Genomic DNA, 24,438 nt, shown 5'->3' with positions numbered 1-24,438 from the left:
GGGTGGTGCGCTCGACCGATTCCGTTCGGGGGAACCGAGCGAGGAGACACGGGAGGGTGCGGGGGGTCGGCGGCTGCGGTGGAGCGGGGGAGGGTGCGGGGGGTCGTCGGCGGCGGTGGAGCGGGGGAGGGTGCGGGGGGTCGTCGGCGGCGGTGGAGCGGGGGAGGGTGCGGGGGGTCGGCGGCGGCGGTGGAGCGGGGGAGGGTGCGGGGGGTCGTCGGTGGCGGTGGAGCTGGCCGGGGAGGGTGCAGGGGTCGTCGGCGGCGGTGGAGCGGGGGAGGGTGCGGGGGGTCGGTGGCGGCGGTGGAGCGGGGGAGGGTGCGGGGGGTCGGCGGCGGCGGTGGAGCAAGGCAGGGAGGGTGCGGGGGGTCGGCGGCAGCGGTGGAGCGGGGGAGGGTGCGGTGGGTGCTCGGTGGCGGTGGAGCGGGGGAGGGTGCGGGGGGACACTATTGGGACACTATGATGCAAATGAGGTGAGGAGGAGGAGGCACCCGAGACAAGCTTGGAGGAGGAGGTGGAGAGAATGAAATTTAGTGTGGTAGGTGGCTGTCCAAAATATATAGCTGGTCCCAGGTTACTAATGGCGCACCACCTACATATGCACCATTAGTAACCCTGGTTACTAATGGCGCACCAGCTGGTGGTGCGCCATTAGTAGTTTTGCAAAAAAATAAATTAGTAGTGACGCACCACCTACAGATGCACCATTAGTAACCCTGGTTACTAATGGCGCACCAGTTTGTGGTGCGCCATTAGTAGTTTTGCAAAAAAAAATATAATAGTGACGCATCGAGTGTGTGGTGTGCCATTAGTGTCCATCACACTAATGGCACACATGCACATGGTGCGCCACTACTATATAATAGTGGCGCACTACTTGTTTGATGCGCCATTAGTGTCTATATCATCTATAGCCTTTTTCCTAGTAGTGATGGCGGAACACAAACGGGCTGTGGGGGTCAAGAAGACTATGAGGTTCCACCTGTCCACGGGCGCCGAGACCAACTCGACCATGAACGTGTACTGTTTAATGAACAGGCGAAACTCATTTATCCTGGTATGTAAAATTGCGGTCGCATTTATCAGCATGTAACTCTCCTCAGATCATAGCATGTTACATTATTTGTTTGTACCCAACATCTTTCTATTCGGATGGATAATATATATATATATATATGTATGTATATATATATATATATATATATATATATATATATTACCGATGTATAATGCGTTGTCGCTTAATCCGTGTATGTAGAATGGTTTAGTCCTGTGCCATGTATTCCAGACAGACTCTGCATCCGACTACGACGAGGACCCCAAATGCCTCGGATGCCATCAACAAGCATGCAGTGGTAAGTACTGAATGACATTTTCTTTCTTTGTGTATATATGGGGTAGTAGTACTATATATACCTAGTTCAGAGCTAGCACCTGCTTCTTAAATGAAATATGTTGATGCTTCCTTCTTGTTTGAAGAATTCCGGCCGTTCGATCCTATGTTCTCTACCACCTCGGTTCCATAATATAAGAGCGTTTTTGACACTACACTACTAGCGTAAGAAGTGCCTTTATATTATGGGGCGGATGAAGTATTGTTTTGTGGAGCTGTTATTAATCTGCTATGCATTTTCATCTACAATATGAGATAGCTTCTTCACTTCTAAAAATCCTGTTTGTGATGCAGGACACCACCATGATCAAGAATTCGGAGCTCCATGCAAGTACGCTTCATTCAGTAAAACCCAACCAGAACCAGAATACTGGCCAATGCACCATGGCCCGCCGCGCCATTCTGACCCAAGATTAATGTCTTACATTGAACAAATTGGAAACCTCTTGTTAAGTGACCCTGATCCTGACAACTCCGTAGGTAAGACTCCTAGATATGGTTTGTAATTGCTAGATACTACTCCCTCCATCTCAGTTTATAAGTTCGACGCATGTACCTAGGTCGTCAATTTGATCAACTTAATGATAAGCATGTATTATAAAAAATATATCATTAAAAACTTTAGATGTTCTATTTTCTAATGATATAATTTTTATATTAAACAATAGATTTTATATTAGTCAAATTAATGACCTAAATACACGTGCGTGCCTAGTAGCTCATAGTCGAAGCTGGTGGAAGTAATAACATATCTTTCTTTTCCAGATGTTGGAAATACTAGTGCAACAAGAGGCGACCCTCCAACGGCTGACCATGGGCAGTCCAAAAAGCGCAAAAAGATCTCAGATGTTTGGGATTACTTCACCAAGATATTTGCGCGCGACATCAACGGAAAGGTCGTGACATATGCGGCTTGCAACCACTGTTGCAAGATACTGTCAGCCAGTTCCAATAACGGCACCTCACAACTTGCAAGGCACGCGTGCCCGTGCAAGTTCAAGCCAGTAGCAGCTGGCAGAAGTGCCAAGGATTCCGGCGGCAACGTCAATGTCCTATCGTCCTAACTTCTTGATCTGGTCTTTTCTTTAGGAATTCTTCAAGTATTATAAGTCTTTTTTTGTGTGTGGGTGTTCTATTATTATAAGTTGAGGGTACTTCTAAAGTTGAAACTTTTTGTGAGTTATGGGCGGCATGCATGGGCTGAATTAGACAATGTTTGTATCCCCCTGATGTACATATGAGATAATAAAAAATAATGCTCTTCAACAAAAGAGAAGTGAGATGGTATCAATGGTGGGGTTTTGCGGGCAGTTATGTAGCATCGAATAAGGCATATTAATCTAAAAATCAATAAAAATATGTCACAATTCAGGTATGTTATGAGCCAAAACAAACTATGGCATAAAGTTCAACACACACAAAAGTTTGGAGTGTAATATCTTGTTAGAAAGGTGTACACTACATTTGATCAGAATTTCACAAGAAACTAATTAACATTGTTGGAAACCGGGATCAACTACTCCATCCTCGATATCCTACATTACTGCCTATATTGATGGGTCGTTCAAACTCACATGAGAACGTCAACATCGAAATACAACATAAATGCAACACCTAAATCTTGACATACTAGGGTATACATATGGGGGTTGTTTGAATTTTGTTTGCCCATGATAGCCCCGCATTGTATGAAAGATCCAAAGGACTGTCAGGTTTCAACGCTTTGTGCCACCCACATCTTGCCTGATCATTGGCCAAAAATTGTTGCAGCTATGTTGGGGACGGCAAATGATGGGCTTTGATCCAAGCAGTGTCCGAATACTTGGTCAACGGAATTGGCTTGGGAGCTCCCATCCAAACAGGCTCGTATAGCCAAGAAAAGGGAGACGTAATCAGAGCATGGTGCAAACAAAAAATTTCATTACAAAAGGAAGATATTAATTTTCAACGGAATTTCAGACTTCCAATTCGCCTTTGTTTTGTGTCCCTCACAAAGAACAATGTATATCGATTTCAAGGTGAACCTTCATATAGGAATTTTAGGCCATATCACTTGGGCGATGTCCCCATAAAGTTGTTTCGGTATCTCGGCACTAAGGTTTTCCAAGATATAACATTTTGCTTTCAAAAGATCGACAAAATAATGTGTGCTAGTTGGTATCAACAACTTCAAAAACCAGCTGGTTTGGGCCCTAACAACAAGAAATCATCATGAGGAAAACGGTCTTTGAGGGCGGATGCCCACTGCACCAATCGAGCCATTTTTTTCCTTTTGAACGGTCACGGAGGAAGAGATTCCGTACCTAAATCTCAATTCGATTGTTAGTTTTTTTAAGGGACAAAATTGTACATGGAGCTCCATCAGCGTAGCAGAAGGGAGGGATCAAAAGACAAGCCTAGACAACAACACCACTTCATCCGTAAACACCTATTCATAATAGAGGTGTGTAGAGACCCCCGCCCCCAAGGCCCCAAGGTTTTTAGGCTTACAAAAAGAGCAGTATCAGAATTCTTAAAATAACCCCCCTACCGCCGCAGTTGTAGCCGTGTTTGGATCTATGAAGTTGTAATCGAGTTACAACGCTTGCAGTTTGCAACTTGCAAAATATGAAAAATTATCAATATTTCATAAAATATTAAAACTATGCACATGTTGTACAACGCTCAATTTTCTACTTGAATGAATTGTACACATGTTGTACCAACGTGTTACAACGCTCAATTTCCTACAAGTATTAAACTATCAATATTTCATATAAAAATAAGTGTCGCTACTTTAGTACAAAATTTGTACTAACGTGGTACTAAATTTGTGTCACTTATTTTAGGATAGAGGGAGTACAATATTAAACTATTTCATAAGATATTAAAATATACGCATGTTGTACAGCGCTTGCAGTTTGCAACTATAGTGGTGTAAAATATGGAAAACTATTCGCATGTCGTACACCCCTTGAGGTGTGATGCTCCCATACAAAAATGTACAACGCTCAATTTTCTGATAAAAAAGTCAAACCACGAATAAGCATCTCCCTGCAAACGAAATAAACAACAGAGAAACAACTGCATAGGGAAAGCAGCGTAAATAAGGAGAATCAGCCCCGAGAGTGGATTTTTGGAACATGGGTGCATTGAATGACTTTATTTTAAATAGTCTAGGAATCACATTTAGAATTTTTCAAAAATCCCGAAAAGAACTCTACATGATCATATGATGGATGTTACAAATGTGTAAAGTTTGGTGATGAAATAAGTAAGCATGTGAGCTACGCCAAAATGAGAAAATGACGATACCTAAATAGTGAACAATACATGCACTGTTTATGATTCCAAAATCATGATTTCGTCATTTGTGTGTAACTCGCATGGTTACTTATTTCATCAATAGAATTTTCACATGTGTAACATACATCCATATGAAAAAGTCGAGTTTTTCTGGAATTTTTTGAAACTTTGAAATATCTTTTTTAACACTATTTAAAATATAGGTCTCCAATGCACCCGTCCACCAAAGTGACTTTTTGAATGATCCGCCAAGAGTTGAATGCTAAAAAACAAAGCCCAGCCTACGGGTCCTTCTATTTAGTGCGTCGAGTGCTTTGTTTTTTTGCAAACGCACACCTGCAGCCCCCCGTGGCGCTCCTGTAGCCCGGCCCATATAGGACTTTTTTTTTGCGGGTACGGCCCATATAGAACTTACCCAGCTCTTTTCACAACGTACGGCTCAAAGTTGTACAAAGTCAACGACTATTATTTTGGGATGGATGGAGTATGATTCTTCTGTTTGATTTTCATCTATTTTTAGCCAGCCTTTTATTTTCAATATTTTCTATTTAAAATACTTTTTAGAACTCTAAAGAGTGTTTATGATTATAAAAAATATTCACAACTTCGAAAGTAAACTAGATATTTGAATAACTTTCAAGAATTTAATAATATGAAATTAAAAAAATGTTTGCAAATTTTAGAAATGTTAGCAATTTCGATAAATGTTCACAAAATTTAAAAATTGCTAATTCAAAAACTGGTCATGAATTTGAAGAAATGTTCATGAATTCCATAAATGTTCACAATTTTAAAGAATTGCACGAAATTGAAAATGTACACGAATTCAAAAGATGTTCGCAGAATTGAAAAAAAAAATATTTCAAAAAGAAGTGTTCGTGAAATTTAAAAATGTTAAGAATTTGGAAATTTTCATAATTTCAAAAAGAAAGTTTGAAAATTCAAAAAACGTTCGAGAATACTAAAAAGCTAAAACATTTTCAAATATGATATATTGTTCATGAAATTAATAAATCTTCACAATTTTAAAAAAAAATCAAATTCAAAATGTTTCTCATGAATTCAAAAAAAACAAATTGAAAAGGTATTCATCACTTAGAAAATAAATAAAAAAGATGAAAAAGGATATCAAACTAAAAAACTGAAAGAAAACAGTAAAAAAACTGATGGTAAGGTTCTAGAACGTTCCTAAAACCGAGAAAGGGAGTTTCGCTATTTGGGCCGGCCATTTCTTATCTAGGGAAACAAAAGGGGGTTTGCGCTACATGGCTACCCGTCGACCCGCGTCCATACAAGCCAACAACTAGGGGATAATAAAAATATAAACGGGTTGCGCCCGCATCGTTCTACAAATCCTATGTGAACACAAACATGAAAAATATATATATGAAAACGGGCCCATAATAGTGACATAGGCCTACAAGCAGTCGAAACATGGACGAACGGGCCGCAGCTAGGTCACTCGACAACAACCAGCACGTATCTCGGCACCCTCCTACTGGAAGGTTGTGGAGGTGAATGAGACGTAATAAAATCTCAGCTAGCTGATATTGCAAAATTGCATTATTGTTTACGAGCATGTAAGATTGTCCTCTGTAATTTGTTGGTAAGCAAGTACACCCTTTTGCTTCTAAATAAAAGAACTTTTTTGCAGTTTTTACCATTTAGCCCATTCCATCAAATTTCCCATTCTTGAAACAAAATCTAGACGTAAGCCAAACATTGATAAGGCTCCTGTATGGAATTGGTCCAACGTGAATTTGCTAGAGTGAAACTGATTTTAATGGAACGGAGCAGTCTCAAACAGGTCCGATCGGAGGTAGTAGTACAAACTAGAGCGGTAGTCCGCGTGGAGTTAGGTATAATAAGTATCACTAGGAATTAGAAGACGCGTGGCAATGCGAGGTTGGGTTCAGAGACAAGGAGAAATCTTGTTCCGTGCACGTGCGTACGTACCAGCAGTCAGTCACATTTTGCACGTATGGAACTAGTATAGTCAGTCACATTTACCACACGAAGAATGAATGGATTCATTCAGGTGGAATTTCTCCGTCCGTTCCATTCCAGCCCGTTACACACCTGCAATTATGCTTGCGTCTACGTTGTCCTTTGTGCCGCGTGCGTGCAGTAATAGTGATAATAAACTACTTTCTCCGTTTTAAGATAAATGTCTTAAGCTTAATACAACTTTGTATTATAGATAATATAAAGTTAAGATATTTATTTTGAAACAGAAGGAATACATACTAATAGCAGATGGAAAAATGAAGCATAGGCCTGGCCTGACTAATTAAGAAAGAAAGATGTGACCCTTTTGGTTGTGAAACGTACGTAAGCATGGCAAGATGGATTGTATTACCAGCAAAGTGGAGGAGACTAACCCTAACCCTAACCCTAGCTACCTAGTTTAATAGTCTCACCATTAATTAATTATTGTAGGGGTAGCAGACAGATGGAGCCAAGGTAGCAGGAGTGAGTGTGATTAGCATGCACAAGTGGAACTAATTTTTTGATTAGTAACATCGTTATACTCTATGGGAAGCTCCTTGATCAGTTAGTGGAAATATGTATATATGTCAGTGGTACGTCAGTCAAGGTCAAAAGTGCGTGCAATGAGTGGAGCCTGCGATTGCGATTGCGATTGCCAATGCCAAATGAGAATGCCAAGCCAACCCCCAAGGTACCTTCATTAGGTTTAGACCAACCAACTCAACAACATCATTGACTTCAACTGATACTTCTTTCGTTCCAAAATTCTTGTCTTAGATTTTTTTAGATATAAATGCATCTAGATACTAAAACATGACAAGATGCATCCACATTTAGAAAAATTCAAGACGATAATTTTGAGACGGAGGAAGTACTTATTACCGTTTACACAAACCCCAAACAACAACCCATCATCAAATAAGAGCATATTAACCAGCATAACAAGTATATAAACTAGTAACGAGTTTTAGGCATGCAAAATCCAACTTGGTCGCCGCCCGTGGATTTGAATAAAAACGGGTCGTTAGCAGATTCTCCTCTTGCATGCAGCTCAAGTCACGGGAGAAACAATCTAATGCTCCAAAATTGTATACTATCCAGCCAGTCGTCAGCGCTTAGGTGTATCCATGTGGAGTGGAGCAGCTATCTATCCACGCACAGATATACATTATCTGCAACAAGTCGCCTGCATCGTCGTGGTCGTCCTTGTCTTTTAGATCCTACACTAATAACATGACAACTTAGCTACAATCATGCATCCATCTTATCGCATGCATGAACAAAAAATATATAAGGATTCATGATCAAAAGAAATCGGGATATCATAGCATGAACAAAAAGAAACACAAGGATGCAACTAACTGTTGTGACTAGGGATGTGGACGGGCATCCCGTATAAGCCCACACAACATAATATTAGTCTAAACTAAGGTAAATCTGGCAAGAAAATTATAACTAACATGAGATATTTTGTCTTGGAAGCGGGGCGGATCGGTGCCGCTCTACATCGCTAGCTGTGACTCCGTTCCCTTAGAAAAAGGAACTTTTGTGACTCGTTATCATAAATGTACCCGAAATCTGGTCTTCACGTCGTGTCAGCGTGAGCGTGTAGCAGTGATATGCATACTTGCACGCGTCTGCATTTCACTCGGCGATATTTGAAAGAAAATAGAAATCTAAGCTTGCCACGCATGATTTTCGTTTTTCTCTTAAATATATGGGGTTCTTTATGTACTTGTTTAGTCCGGTTTCGTGCGATGCAAGATTGGAAGCAGCTGACCCATCTTCATTCCATGTTGAGTTGACTAGGACTATTTTGTAATTACTCAAATCACTCCCCAAACAGGCTTTCGCCCCAATATACCAATAAACCAACCACCACTTCCGTATAACAAGTTTAAGCACAGAAAAAGTAAACATAAGTCTGTTGAGTCAACAACACAAACATTCCCTTCTAAAAAGAAAAGGAATGAGGGCCAACAAGTGCCCGGCAGATTAGTGGCGGAGGAAGGCGGCGTCCAGCCACAGTCGGCTTGTCCATCATGCTGCATAACTGTGTGTCCATCATGTTGCATAAGTGATCTTGGTCCCGCTATCTAGAGAGCGAGTGTCGATGTCATGAAAGGGCCAGATTTTGAATCTGGAGTCAGTTCATTGCAAGAAGAATAGTTCGGTAATCATTTTATTACGCATCGTCCAAAAGACCAGGTCATAACCACGAACACTAATTAGAAAGGGCATCTCCTCCTACTGGTCTGGTTGGGCTGAGTTTCTAGGAACTCAACCAGGTCCAAGGCCTCCCTCTCAGGCCCCAGAGCCTCGCAAACAAAGTACCAAACAAAATGGATAGTGGGCAACCGAAGAAGATATGAATCACCGTCTCCTGAACACCATACAAAAGGGCACAACCCAGGGTATGGCTCATGCCGCTTGACCACCTCGGCCCCCGAGAGTAGGCGATCATGCAGAATCTGCCATCATAAAGATCTTAATCTTCAAAGAGAGGGGCACTTTCCACAAGTCTAAGTAATAGACGGCGCGTGAAATAGAGTGTGGTATGCCAAGACGGTAGAGAAGCGCCCCGATAGGGCCAAGCATCAAGTTATGAAATCGGGATTGGCCGAAAGCATCGGGGGAAAGGCCGCCCGAAAGTCGGCCCAAGCTACAGTTTTCTCGGTCCCAAATGTTCACCGAGACAGAACGTTTCAATTCTTACTCAAATCACTAGCAAAGCCCTACTTCCTTTATTTCTCCCAGAAGTCTTACCTACCAGTTTCAAAACTTAGGGTGTCGTCACTAGTCCCGTACATGTCAAATCTGATATGAAACTATTCAACTGATAGCTACTAAATTTCCACGTTATAGTAGATAAACAAAATATAAAGAACTTCAAGATGACAGCTACTCCCTCCGTCCCAAAATAACTGTCTCAACTTTGTACTAGCTCTAGTACAAAATTATACTAAGCTTAAGACACTTATTTTAGGACGGAGGGAGTATTTTTGTGCTATGCAAGATGGGAAGCAATTGACCTTCCTCCATTCCAGCTGACTAGGACTATTCAAAACGAAAAGTTCCATAGTATACTAATCCTGAAGTACTATTATTCAACAGCTATTGTATATTATTATGCATCGTTTATGTTTCTCTGGAAGCAAACTACGTAATACCAGATAGCTGGGCATCGTTAATTCTAACAAGAGTCTCACACCGTTTCTGCGCAAATCTTGACAAGTTGACATGGAATTGTTCAACTGAAAATTAATGGTTTCCACGTGTTGGTGAGTAGAACACATAACATATATAACAAGCGTCAGCTATCATCCCACATTGTTAAATATAACGCTGTTGTGATTGCTTAATTCGAAAGCCGTACACCGTTTCTGCGTTGAAGCTTTAGCTATGGGGTCTATATTCTGGAAATGAAAAGTAGAATCAATTTTTGCTCCTACACTATTTAAAAAGCCTAAGGTCGGTGCTTCAACCCCGATACTGAAAAAAAAATCTGGTCTTTTGAGTGCCAAAATCATATATATAGATTGACTCTCCGTTGAATGCGTGTTCGATGATGATGTGGCGCTAGCTTCGCACTTGTGGCAACCCCATTACCCCCAATTAGCAAGAAATAATTAGAAGAAAATATAAATGTTCCAATAGAAGTAATTAAATATTCTAGGAGTCTAAAAATACATAAAAGTGCAATTTTTATGGTAAAAATGAATTTGATGGAATTTGGGGAAATCAATAAATCCAGGAAATTGCGAACTTTTTTTATCCTGTATTAAAATATTTACGTATTTTAATAATATTTATTGCAATAGTCTGTACTTCCTCTATAAAAAAATATAAGTTTGTTTAGATCACTAAAGTAGTGATTTAAATGGTCTTATTTTTCTTTACAAAGGGGGTACTTTTCTTACATTGCACATGTGAAGGTAAACATCTTAGTTTGTGATTTTTCGTATGGTTTGCGTCTGCACATTTTTGTACTCTCTTAGTTTCCTAAGACTAAAAGTCCAAAGAGTGACTTTACAAAACACAAATTTTAATGATGATAATAATAACTGTAAATGGTCTTGTTTTTCTTTACAAAGGGGGTACTTTTCTTACATTGCACATGTGAAGGTAAACGTCTTTGTTTGTGATTTTTCGCATGGTTTGCGTCTGCACATTTTTGTACTCTCTTAATTTCCTAAGAATAGAAGTCCAAATACTGAGTTTACAAAACACTAATTTTAATGATGATAATAATAGCTCTATAGCGATCTCACCGAAAAGTGTTAGTATTTTTACTAGTTTGCTTGATAAACAAGAATGAGGAGCGAAACTTTTGAACGGGACTTAAGATCTGCTCGTAAATACCCAGGCACTTGTATGAGTAATCTTTTCTGAATTATTTTGGAGAATACTGTATATTTTCTCATTATGAAAAGAAAGCGTGTGACCCCAAGATCTCTTTGTCCTCCCAACCAATCAATTACCTTATTTGGCTAGCGATGCAAGATGGCAAGCAATTGACTTGGCCTGGTCGTCTTCCTTCATTCCAGCTATATGACTAGGACTAGGACTAGGACTATTCAAAACATCACACTGTAATCCCAAAATACACCTACTATTCAACAGCTACTGCCTAACCATCTCTTGTGCCCTTCAAACTACGCAGCTTCAAAGCTAATTCAAGGTTTTTTATTAGTGTACCCGTACTACTAATAAAAGTACTACAGAAACATGGCATGTATTTTTACACCAAGGAAGTAGTACTAAATGGAAAGTAGCCACTTACTTATCAGCCCAAAAAAATGGGCATATCTATCAATCAACCTACCTGGTGGTGTGCAACAGTTTAAAGTGGTAAAAGGCAGTGAGATCCTTTGCAAAAAGGAAGAGAAAAAGAGAGTGAAGGGAGAAAGTGATGAGACGGGGCTAAGGAAAGATCCAACAAGGCCATGTGAAGGCCGGCAGCTCCGATTCTGAGGCGGTGTGTTTTCCTGCAACCAATCACGTGGCTCCATATGTCAACGTCGATCTCACCTCCTTTCTAGATTGATTTCATTTGTTTGTCATTAGCACACTACCAGTAAACAAATCATTAGTAAACAAATGGTGCACCCAAGCTGATGGAAGAAGATTAGTCAATTTCGTTGGGCCAACCTAATTAAACCCAGAGATTCTTCTTGCACTGCCATGTTAACCGCAAATCAAGCAGCTAATTTGACCCGACTGCTAATCCAGCAGCTGCCCGATTAGGTGGTGGTAATGGATCCAGACAAGATGCCTAACTGCCTGCCTTCTAGAAGGAATAAACATACCTACGTACCATTCAAAATCAAGAAGAAGAGGAAGAAATATATATTGTAAGTAGATGGCAACATGTAACCTGCTGGCCACGCCGCCCCTCCGTTTGGAATTTCAAAGTTGAGGTGGGAGGAAAAATTCAACCCCGTACAAAAGTCTCGCTTGGGCTCGCCGCTGTCGAACCGCGTCTTCTGCCATCCGGTTTGGAATTTCGAGTTGAGGGCAATGAATATTGGCATATGGTGAAGTTGTCCTCTCTCTTTCTTTTGTCTATGTTAAACCGTGTTTTGTCGTCTAAAATTTTGGAAACGCGTTCTAAAATTAAATTAAATGGGCCCTCCTTCCTTTTCCTCTGCATCAACGATTATCCCAGACGCTTATGGTTATAGATACACTATTATGTGGCGTTTCAATTTGGTTACAGAGACTAGTCAACATGGTAGGCAGGAATATAAAAGTCTTGCTTGGCCGTTGCGGAACCGCGTTCGGTTACGTGTTCCAATTTTAGAATTTCAAGTTTAGGCGAAGGGAAAAAATACATACATGGTTTTCCTTTTTGTTGGTGTTGAATCTTTAGCGCCGCTATGATTTTTAATAGTGTTCTTATAGCAAGGATATGTATTTTCCACCGTGTTAGCAGTTAACCTAATGGTATGGTACGGAGAATGTCGACACTCGTTTGTAGACACATGCGCGAAAGAGAAGTCAACAACAAGGTTTGGAGAAGACGTGTGTTTCAAAATTTCCAATATGAGAAGGAAGCTTACGCTAGTTTTGAAATTCCGATGATGGGATTTTAGCGAAGATGGATGGATGGGTGAACATTCACATATGAAATTTCCTCATTTTTTTGTCGCTGTCGAGCCGCGTTTCGAAGACTCCGAGCAAGAAAGAAAAGAAAAATCGCATTCTCTTTCTCCTCTACATCAGCAATTAATTATGAACGCACATAAAAATTAATAATAGGATTACGAGGGGTTTGAATGTGGGTATGGAGACAAGTCAACATGGTAGGCAGGCAGAACTGTATTGTAGCAGCATGTATGTATGCCAGGATTCCAATAAGCAAGTTTCTTAAGAAAAAGAAAAAAAGAATTGCAATAAGCAAGAGGAGGAGGAGGAAGCTTCTAGTGGTACTAATTATCTTTTTATTCACCCACCTGATAATGCGTATACTAGTAGTACAAGTTTGTCACAAATTTCCATGCAGGCCCAATCAAAGTCACCACCACCACCACCACCATCATCATATGAATGAATGGATGGATGGATGAAAAAGTCAACCATGGTGACTGCATGACCAGAGAAGAGAAGAGAAGAGAGTGGTGTCTCTTTCCTGGCATGTGGTGCGTATGCCAAATCAGCCCCCTGATTATAATTAGCAGGCAGGAAGGAAATTAGTACCAGTACAAGAATCAAATCCACCATTTGCATTTGTATTTGTTAGAGACTAAGCCAAAAGCCCACCACCACCACACCAACAAGGAAACAAGAGCAGCTGCTGCTGCTGATGTGAGGGAGGAGAGCAAAGCAGAGCACTTTCTCCTCTCCTTCCTCTTCCTCTTCTTCTTCCTCCTTCCACCCTTCACACACACCAGCCAAGCCAAGACCAGACCAGAGCACACGGAGAAGAAAAAGATTGAGTCTTGAGGGCCTGCGGAGCTTACAAAGCAGCATCCAGCCCTCCTCCCCTTCTCCTTCCTTTTTTAATTCACTTGTCCTCTTTCTTGAGGGCCGGCCGGAGAAGATCGGGTCCTCTTTCTTGCCTGCAAATCAATACTCCATATATATACTCCCACATCCCGCCGGCGATTCTTCCATTGGATCTTCTTCTTCTGCCGCTGTACAAACCCCCCCTTGTTCCATCTGCCGTCCACCGCCCCCCCCCCCCCCCCCCCCCCCCCCTTGTTCCAATCGCCCGCCATTGCCGCCCTCCCAATCCTCCTGCAAATAACCAACCAACCAACCAACCACTATAGCTGTAGCAGCCACCACCACCAGCAGCAGCCCTGCTCTACCTAAGCTCCGCCAGAACCAAGTACTAGTACTGCTCCAGGACACACAAGGACAGCAAAGATTGCTTCTTTCCACTCCCCGGCGCGCTCGCCGCAGCCGCTGATGGCCTCCTCCGGCGGCGGCAGAGGCGACACGGACGACGGGCACGGGCGCCGGGGCAGGCGGCGGCGGCGGAAGGTGCTGCTGAGCAAGCTCTACACCTTCGCGGCCTGCGCGCGCCGGCCGAGCGCCGTGGACGACGAGGGGTCCCGGATCGGCGGGCCCGGGTTCTCCCGTGTGGTCCACGCCAACGACGCCGCGGCGGCCGCCGACGCCGCCGCCGCCGGAGGGTACCGGTCCAACTACGTCTCCACAACAAAGTACAACGCCGTCACCTTCGTCCCCAAGTCGCTCTTCGAGCAGTTCCGGCGGGTGGCCAACATCTACTTCCTCGTCGTCGCCTGCCTCTCCTACACCCCCATCGCCCCCTTCCGCGGCGCCACCGCCGTCGGGCCCCTCGTCCTCGTCCTCCTCGTCACCATGATCAAGGAGGCCATCGAGGACTGGCGCCGCAAGCAGCAGGTTTGTTCCCCTTCTTCTTCTTCTTCTTCCTGGATCTGCATCTGCATCTCCATTTTCTCCTTCTCCTTCTTCCTCTGCACTGCAATTGTTTATTCAAGAAAGAATTCAATCCAATCCCCATTCCATTCACCAATGACATCATTCAATCCACCACTAGCACTAGTACTAGTATATATATTTGGGACCAAATCCATCATTCAATCCCCAGGATTCGAGCAAAATTTACACAAAAAATAGGGAGGCAGGGGTTGGTGGAGCAGTTATAGCCACCCACTCCTTCATTCCATTTCTTCAAAATCATCAGTACTACCACTAGTATCATGTGGTCCTTTGCTACAAACAACAAATTCATAACCATGCTTCTTGCCAGTACAAATATTATTTGCTGAGAAAAACCAGTGGATGAATGTTTCCTTTCTTGCTCCATCCAGGACATTGAGGTGAACAACAGGAAGACAAAGGTGTTCCAGGACGGCGCTTTCCGGCACACCAAATGGACCAAGCTCCGGGTCGGCGACGTCGTCAAGGTCGAGAAGGACGAGTTCTTCCCCGCGGACCTCGTCCTCCTCTCCTCCAGCTACGACGACGCCATCTGCTACGTCGAGACCATGAACCTCGACGGCGAGACCAACCTCAAGCTCAAGCAGTCTCTCGAGGTCACCTCGCGCCTCCAGGACGACGACAGCTTCGCCGGCTTCGAGGCCGTCATAAGGTGCGAGGACCCCAACGCCAACCTGTATTCGTTCGTCGGGAACATAGAGATCGAAGAGCAGCAGCAGCAGTATCCTCTCTCGCCCCAGCAGCTCCTTCTCAGGGACTCCAAGCTCCGGAACACCGAGTACGTGTACGGCGTGGTGGTTTTCACCGGCCATGACACAAAGGTGATGCAGAATGCCACCAGTGCTCCCTCCAAGAGGAGTAAGATTGAGAAGAAGATGGACGAGGCCATTTACGTCCTTATGTCCATGCTCGTCCTAATTTCGGTCATTGGCTCCGTCGTCTTTGGCCTTGCGACCAAGCATGATTTGGTGGATGGCAGGATGAAAAGGTGGTACCTCAGGCCAGATGAACCCGACAAGCTCTACGATCCGAATAACCCGGCCGTGTCGGCGGCACTGCATTTCTTCACAGCCATGATCCTTTACGGCTACTTCATCCCCATCTCCCTCTACGTCTCCATCGAGCTCGTCAAGCTGCTGCAGGCTCTCTTCATCAACAGTGACATCCATATGTATCATGAGGAGAGTGACACGCCAGCTCATGCCAGGACGTCCAACTTGAACGAGGAGCTGGGCCAGGTCTACACGATCCTCACGGATAAGACCGGGACTCTGACCTGCAACTCCATGGAGTTCATCAAATGCTCCATCGCGGGCACGGCGTATGGACGTGGAATCACCGAGGTCGAGAGAGCCATGGCAAAGAGAAACGGTTCACCCATGATCGCTGATATTGAGGATGGCGTCGAAGCCTTTCATCAGTCCGAGGGGAGAGCTGCGGTCAAAGGATTTAATTTCAGAGACGAGCGTGTCATGGATGGTAACTGGGTTCACCAAGAGCACTCCGGTGCGATCGAGATGTTCTTCCGGTTGCTGGCCATCTGCCACACATGCATACCGGAGGTCGACGAAGTAACAGGGAAGATCTCATATGAAGCAGAGTCTCCAGATGAGGCTGCCTTTGTTGTTGCGGCACATGAACTTGGTTTCACTTTTTACCAAAGGACGCAGGCAGGCGTTTATCTGCATGAGTTGGATTCCTCGTCTGGAGAACAAGTTGACAGGTATGATATGACAAGTTCAAACTTCAGTCACTTTTTTTTCATGTGAAAAAAAAAATCAGGAGTGATCAAGCTGTTACACTAACCTCAACCTTTTTTTTCCCTCTTTTCTGGCAGATTTTATAAGGTCTTGCATGTCCTTGAGTTCAGCAGTGCTCGAAAGCGGATGTCGGTGATAGTTCAGGACGAGGAGGGGAAAACATTTATCTTCAGTAAAGGCGCTGACAGGTTAGTATCTTCAACAATCTGATGCACTAAAGCTGATGAGATGATGCATCTACTCTTGCTCTCTGTATTTGTACGATGGCTATATCTTGACTTGTTCTCAACATGTGCAGTATAATGTACGAGAGGCTGTCAAACTCTGAGAGTGCGTATGGTGAAGCGACGCAGAAGCACATAAATGATTACGCCGATGCTGGCCTGAGAACACTAGTTCTTGCATACCGTCCACTTGAGGAGGTCGAATACGCTAAATTCGAAAGGAAGTTCACTGCAGCTAAGAATTCTGTCAGCGCTGACCGAGATGAGCTGATTGACGAGGCTGCAGATTTGGTAGAGAGGGATTTGATTCTTCTTGGCGCCACCGCCGTCGAGGACAAACTACAAAAGGGGGTGAGTAAATCTTACCTTCTTCCGTGCTGTAAAATGGAATGGTTCACGACTTTTTTGTCTTTGGTTTTGCGCATACTGATTTCCTTTTCTCTAGGTACCCGACTGCATCGACAAACTTGCTAAAGCTGGCATCAAGATATGGGTGCTGACGGGCGACAAGATGGAGACCGCCATCAACATTGGGTATAGCATCTGTCCTGCATGTTTCGATGCTTACAGCGATATCTGTTCGATTCGATGAACTTAAAATCCGATTCTCGTTTTCACAGATATGCCTGCAGTCTACTCAGACAAGGGATGAAACAAATAACCATCACACTGGATACACCAGATATCATTGCCTTGGAGAAAGGTGGCGACAAAGGAGCCATTAATAAGGTAGATAAAGTATTGCTGATTATAGTTACCGAGTCCCCTATTGCATTATGTTTCGGTAACGAATTAACTACATAACTTGCCTGCATATTGATCAAACGCTGCTCTGTTTTACGATAGTAACACCAGATTTTTGTGATATATGGCAGGCGTCAAAGGTTAGCGTGGTGCAGCAAATCAATGAAGGAAAGAAACTCATAAATGCATCTGGCAATGAGTCATTTGCTTTGATCATCGATGGGAAGTCACTTACATATGCGCTCAAAGACGACACCAAGGCCACGTTCCTTGATCTTGCAATTGCTTGCGGATCAGTCATTTGCTGTCGTTCTTCCCCAAAGCAGAAGGCTCTTGTAAGCTCAAATTTCACCTCACAATTGTGTTCTTCCATCCCAGGAAATGAGAGTGGATTCTAAACTGTCTTATCTTCATTTGTGATTCAGGTCACGAGGCTAGTCAAAACCGGCACTGGTAAAGTTACGTTGGCAATTGGCGATGGTGCGAATGATGTAGGCATGATTCAGGAGGCAGATATTGGGGTTGGGATCAGCGGTGCCGAAGGGATGCAGGCTGTCATGGCGAGCGATGTTTCCATCGCGCAGTTCCGCTTCCTTGAGCGTCTGCTACTTGTCCATGGGCATTGGTGTTATAGCAGGATCTCGTCAATGGTAAGCAAGCAATATAACTTATTGGCACGTGAATTACTCTACTTATGATTTATCAAGCATGCAGTTTTGCTGAATGTCTCCTTGTTTTTCTTATTGGATCGGCAGGTATGCTACTTCTTATATAAGAACATCACATTCGGCGTGACCCTGTTCCTGTACGAGTCCTTGACAACATTTTCCGGACAAACTTTGTACAACGACTGGTCCATGTCGCTCTACAATGTCCTTTTCACGTCACTGCCTGTGATCGCCATGGGCGTGTTCGACCAAGATGTTTCCGCTCGGTTCTGTCTCAAGGTACGCACTCACATCGGTTTCTGAAAATTAATCAATGCTGAATCCAAAAAGAAAAGGAATTGCTCACTGTTTCTGGAAATGCAATGCAGTACCCGATGCTCTACCAGGAGGGTCCTCAGAACCTGCTCTTCCGGTGGTCAAGGCTCCTAGGCTGGATGCTGCATGGCGTCGGCAGTGCTGTGATCATCTTCTTCCTCACCATCGCGTCACTCAAGCACCAAGCATTCCGTAAAGATGGCGAGGTCATAGACCTGTCGATCCTCGGCGCGACCGCCTACACGTGCGTTGTCTGGGCCGTCAACATGCAGATGGCTATCACAGTGAACTACTTCACCCTCGTCCAGCACATCTGCATCTGGAGCGGCATCTTTCTATGGTACTACCTAGCGCCGACACCTAAACCAGAGCAAATGACTCACTGTTTTTTTGACCATCGGTCACTTGTATGCAGTTCACCAAAACTGACACTACTACTCATTGTGCTGGCTGCAGGTACCTGTTCCTCATAATCTACGGTGCGATCACACCGTCGTTCTCGACCACATTCTTCATGGTGTTCTCGGAGGCGCTGGGGGGCGCGCCAGCCTACTGGGTGGTGACCCTGCTGGTGGCGGTGGCGGCGCTCATCCCCTACTTCACCCTGGCGGTGGTGAAGACGTGGTTCTTCCCGGACTACCACAACAAGATCCAGTGGCTGCAGCACACGGCGAAGCACGAGGACCCCGAGGAGGAGCTGGGCGTCGTCCTGCGCCAGTTCTCGGTGAGGTCCACCGGGGTGGGTGTGTCGGCGCGCCGTGACGCCAAGCTCGTCCGCACCAACAGCAAGATCTTCCACGCGGACTCGTCGTCGCAATCACAAGCCACCATTGAGTTGACATAGCACACACTAGATATCAGCTGCAGCTCCCCTGTAAATATGATGATCAGCAGCAACAGGTTGGCAGAGACTAAGCTTCTGCCTGTTTGCTTGCCTGCTGCTTCTCAGAGTGTTGCTGACTTGGGTCAGGTGTTAGAGATGAGCGGGCTTCGTCGAATTAGGGTTTAACTGTACATGTGAGGATTATTGATTAATTTTGTTTGTAGAACTAGCTACAAAAGGGAGGGGGAGGGGGTGATGAGGACAGTTGATGTACATTGGAGCTGAGGGATGTAAGTGTAGGAGGAGATGGATGGATACTTAGATTTGTTCCCCTCATTATTATTTTGGGGATAATTTTTCCCTTGTTTCTTTTGTTCCTTTGTTCCTTAGTTAAGAATATATACATCCTTGTGGGGAATAATAATATGAATAAAGCATGTATTCTATTATTTGCTGTCCTTGAAAGAATTGATGCTCTTTTTGGTGCTGATATCGCTGTAAGTTTCCGCCTTCTTTCGTTTCGACATTATTTAACACAAGTGGGAAAAGAATTAATGGGCTTCGAAAGGGACCCTGATTTCAGCCGAACTATGAAAAAAAGAGCAGGGAAATCTTATATTACAAGAAGTAGGATGAAGTTAAACAGCCCAACTACAAAGAAATGATGGAATTGATGGTTAATTGGTACTCATCCACTCTTTGAAACACAACCTTTTTTTTACATGTTTCTATCATAATATATCGGTAAACGTATTAAAATTGACAAAGATCCATGATAAATCTATGCACGCATATGAATTTGAATTCGACGTATGAAGTCTGAGTACACCTAAATAAAACTATATAAACAGGTGACCCATGTCTAACACAAGATATTACCTACATAAGTAATCATGACTATTGACTAGTAGGAGTACTTAGAAGAGAATCTGATGAATCCCTGACTTGTCGACTATACATGGCTTGGCCTAACATGGACAGCAAGTCCTCAGAAGAAAGAGTCAAATAATTAGCCTGATGACTGACCTGAAAGCAACCGGCCAGGAATAAAAAAGATCCTTTTCCCCTTTCTGCACGGCTGCCATGCATTACACATGAGGCCCCTTCCATTCAATGGTCTATGCTTCTAGAAGAAGCCATGAATGCCATTCGCCAGAAAAAAAAGTCATGGTACCGGCGTAACATCGTACACGTGGCGAAAACCAACACCAATAATACATGTTACAATTTCACAGTTTCCACCCCGAAAAAAGTGAGTGGGTTCGGCGAAACAAATCCTATGGGTCAAAGAACTCTCATAAAAAACAATCTTGAGGATTAAAAAATAGTCCAGAACATATAGGAATCCTAAGGAAATGTTTATTGAAGTTTGGCAATCATTTTTTTTTTTACTTTCATGATGGTTGGAATCCTCTGGAATTCTTGAAATCTCACAACCCAAAAATGTCTTATGAATTTTGGAATTTTTTTAGAACGAAAGAGAATTTAGGATTGAAGTGTGCAAACCCTAAATTCTCTTTTAGGACCGGGCATACAAGAGGCATTCGGGGATGTGTGGCCCATTGGGCTCTAGATGGGTCCGTGGGAGACAAGAAAGCAAGCAAGCAAGTAAGAGCAATTTCAATGGGGCGATCCATTTTGTCCGCTGCCGTCTGTTTAGATTCGCGCGGATCCATTTTCAAAATGCATCTACCCCGATCCATTTTCGACCCAAATTTAGGAACGGAATGCGTCGGCGCGGACGCGCGCGCGTCCTTTCGGTGTCCGTCCCATCCACATACGCCGGTCGTCCAACTACCCGCAGTCAACTTTAATTTTTTTTACTTACACTTAGGGCCGTCCTGCCGAGGAAACTTCCCTCCCGAAGGGGGAAATCATCGCCATCGTCATCCCCAACACTCCTCTCATCGGAGGGGACTCATCTCCATCAACATCTTCATCAGCACCATCTCATCTCCAAACCCTAGCTCATCTTGTTGGGTAACGTAGCATAAATTCAAAATTTTCCTACGCATATTCAGATCTTCCTATGGAGAGACCAGCAACGAGAGAGGGGTAAGAGCATCTTCATACCTTTGAAGATCGCTAAGCGAAAGCGTTGCTAGAACGCGGTTGATGGAGTCGTACTCGCAGCGATTCCGATCTAGTGCCGAACTACGGCACCTCCGCGTTCAACACACGTGCAGTCCGATGACGTCTCCTGCACCTTGATCCAGCAAGGAGGAGGGAGAGGTTGGGGAAGAACTCCAGCAGCACGACGGCGTGGTGTCGATGGAGAGACGAGGTCTCCCGGCAGGGCTTCACCAAGCACCGGTAGAGAGGAGGAGGAAGAAGGGCAGGGCTGCGCCGAGAGAGAGGCAAAAGTCTGATCTCCAATGGCCAAAAGTGCCCACTATATATAGGGGAAGGGAGGGGCTGCGCCCCCTTGAGGGTTTCCCTCTCCTGGGGGGGGAGCAGCCCTAGATGGGGGCTGGTGCGGCGGCCAAGGGGGGGAGGAGGGGTGTGGCGCACCCCTGGTGGGCCTTAGGCCCACCTGGCTTAGGGTTTGCCCCCCCCCCTTTTCTCTCCCCCACGCATTGGGCTGAGTGGGGAGGCGCACCAGCCCACCTAGGGGCTGGTTCCCTTCCCCACTTGGCCCACCTTACCCCCCGGGGTCGTTGCCCCCCTTCGGTGGACCCTCGGGGCCACCTCCGGTGGTCCCGGTACGTTACCAATGATGCCCAAAACACTTCCGGTATCCGAAACCATTCGTCCTATATATCAATCTTTACCCCCGGACCATTCCGGAGCTCCTCGTGACGTCCGGGATCTCATCCGGGACTCTGAACAACTTTCGGTAACCTCATATAACAATTCCCTATAACCCTAGCATTACCGAACCTTAAGTGTGTAGACCCTACGGGTTCGGGAGACAGGCAGACATGACCGAGACACCTCTCTGGTCAATAACCATCAGCGGGGTCTGGATACCCATGGTGGCTCCCACTTGCTCCATGATGATCTCATCGGATGAACCACGATGTCAATGATTCAATCAATCCCGTATACGATTCCCTTTGTGTGTCGGTATAGAACTTGCCCGGGATTCGATCGTCGGTATACCTATACCTTGTTCAATCTCGTTACCGGTAAGTCTCTTTACTCGTTCCGTAGCACGTCATCGTGTGACTAACTCCTTAGTCACATTGAGCTCATGATGATGTTCTACCGAGTGGGCCCAGAGATACCTCTCCGTCACACGGAGTGACAAATCCCGATCTCGATTCGTACCAACCCAACAGACACTTTCGGAGGTACCCGTAATGCACCTTTATAGTCACCCAGTTAAATTGTGACGTTTGATACACCCAAAGCACTCCTACGGTATCCGGGAGTTGCACAATCTCACGGTCGAAGGAAAAGATACTTGACATTAGAAAAGCTTTAGCATACGAACAATACGATCTAGTGCTATGCTTAGGATTGGGTCTTGTCCATCACATCATTCTCCCAATGATGTGATCTCGTTATCAATGACATCTAATGCCCATGATCAGGAAACCATGATCATCTATTGACTAACGAGCTAGCCAACTAGAGGCTTGCTAGGGACACATTGTGATCTATTTATTCACACATGTTTTACTGTTTCCTGTTAATACAATTATAGCATGAACAATAGACGATTATCATGAACAAGGAAATATGTTAATAACCATTTTATTATTTCCTCTAGGGCATATTTCCAACACATCTCTTGTACCCAGCTCGATGACAATCTTGGCCTTCTTGATCCAGCAAGAGAGACAGAGAAGTAGATGAGTTCTCCGGCAGCGTGACGGCGCGCCGGTTTTGGTGATGATCTATTCCTGTAGGGCTCCGCCCGAGCTCCGTAGAAATCTAATCTAGAGGAAGAACTACGTATACGAGGTGTAGGTTTGAGTTGCACGTGGCAAAGTTGTCTCAAATCAGCCCTAAATCACAACTATATATAGGAGGGAGGGGGAGGAGGCTTGCCTTGAGGGCCAAGCCCTCAAGGGTGCGCCGGCCAAGGGAGAGGAGGAGTCCTACTCCAATCCTACTCCAATTAGGATTGGAAAGTGGAGTCCTTCTCTTCCTTCCCACCTCTTTTTTTCTTTGGTTTTCTTTCCTTGGCGCCAAGGCCCTCTTGGGTTGTACCACCAGCCCACTAAGGGCTGGTGCGCCACCCCTAGGGCCATTGGGCTTCCCCCGGGTGGGTTGCCCTCCTCTCGGTGAACTTCCGGAACCTGTTCGTCACTCCCGGTACATTCCCGGTAATGCCCGAAAACCTTCCGGTAACCAAATGAAGCCATCCTATATATCAATCTCCGTTTCCGGACCATTCCGGAAACCCTCATGACGTCCGTGATCTCATCCGGGACTCCGAACAACATTCGGTAACCGCACATATAACTCAACTATACTAAAACATCGCCGAACCTTAAGTGTGCAAACCCTGCTGGTTCGAGAACTATGTAGACATGCCCCGAGGCACTCCTCGGTCAATATCCAATAGCGGGACCTGGATGCCCATATTGGATCCTACATATTCTACGAACCTCAGTGTCAAGGATTCATATAATCTCGTATGTCATTGCCTTTATCCTTCGGTATGTTATTGCACGAGATTCGATTGTCGGTATCCGCATACCTATTTCATTCTTGTTACCGGCAAGTCTCTTTACTCGTTCTGTAATACAAGATTCCGTGACTTACACTTAGTCACATTGCTTGCAAGGCTTGTGTGTGATGTTGTATTACCGAGTGGGCCCCGAGATACCTCTTCGTCACATGGAGTGACAAATCCCAGTCTTGATCCATACTAACTCAACGGACACCTTCAGAGATACCTGTAGAGCACCTTTAGTCACCCAATTATGTTACGACGTTTGATACACACAAGGTATTTCTCCGGTGTCAGTGAGTTATATGATCTCATGGTCATAGGAATAAATACTTGACACGCAGAAAACAATAGCAACAAAATGACACGATCACATTCTACGTTCATAGTTTGGGTCTTGTCCATCACATGATTCTCCTAATGATATGATCCCATTATCAAGTGAGAACACTTGTCTATGGTCAGGAAACCTTGACCATCTTTGATCAACGAGCTAGTCAACTAGAGGCTTACTAGGGACAGCGTTTTGTCTATGTATCCACACATGTATTTGTGTTTCCAATCAATACAATTATAGCATGGATAATAAATGATTATCATGAGCAAAGAAATATAATAATAACTAATTTATTACTGCCTCTAGGGCTTATTTCCAACAGCCCCCTCCGCCGAAGACCGAGC

At 44.5% G+C, this 24,438-nt stretch overlaps 1 protein-coding gene across 1 annotated transcript; it reads left to right on the top strand.

The window, feature by feature from the left end:
- Positions 1 to 13,848: 13,848 nt before the first annotated feature.
- LOC123429323 (putative phospholipid-transporting ATPase 9) lies at positions 13,849 to 19,582 on the top strand. Its single transcript, XM_045113689.1, has 11 exons — positions 13,849 to 14,539; positions 14,971 to 16,322; positions 16,437 to 16,547; positions 16,658 to 16,934; positions 17,029 to 17,117; positions 17,204 to 17,312; positions 17,459 to 17,662; positions 17,753 to 17,977; positions 18,083 to 18,274; positions 18,364 to 18,650; positions 18,767 to 19,582. Exons 1-11 carry the CDS (start codon positions 14,081 to 14,083, stop codon positions 19,152 to 19,154), a joined length of 3,693 nt encoding a protein of 1,230 aa, XP_044969624.1. The 5' UTR covers positions 13,849 to 14,080; the 3' UTR covers positions 19,155 to 19,582.
- The last annotated feature ends 4,856 nt before the right edge of the window (positions 19,583 to 24,438 follow it).

The sequence above is a fragment of the Hordeum vulgare genome, chromosome 1H (genome assembly GCF_904849725.1).
Source record: "Hordeum vulgare subsp. vulgare chromosome 1H, MorexV3_pseudomolecules_assembly, whole genome shotgun sequence".
Lineage (NCBI taxonomy): Eukaryota > Viridiplantae > Streptophyta > Magnoliopsida > Poales > Poaceae > Hordeum > Hordeum vulgare.
The sequence above is the reverse complement of the archived record's forward strand: the minus strand, read 5'-3'. Positions and strand labels throughout refer to the sequence as shown.

Excerpts from the sequence above, each read along its gene's own strand:
- LOC123429323 (XM_045113689.1), top strand. The coding sequence starts at position 14,081 with ATGGCCTCCTCCGGCGGCGGCAGAGGCGACACGGACGACGGGCACGGG. Across the intron at positions 18,275-18,363 it reads CCGCTCGGTTCTGTCTCAAG|TACCCGATGCTCTACCAGGA; the intron begins GTACGCACTCAC and ends AATGCAATGCAG. Across the intron at positions 18,651-18,766 it reads TGGAGCGGCATCTTTCTATG|GTACCTGTTCCTCATAATCT; the intron begins GTACTACCTAGC and ends TGCTGGCTGCAG.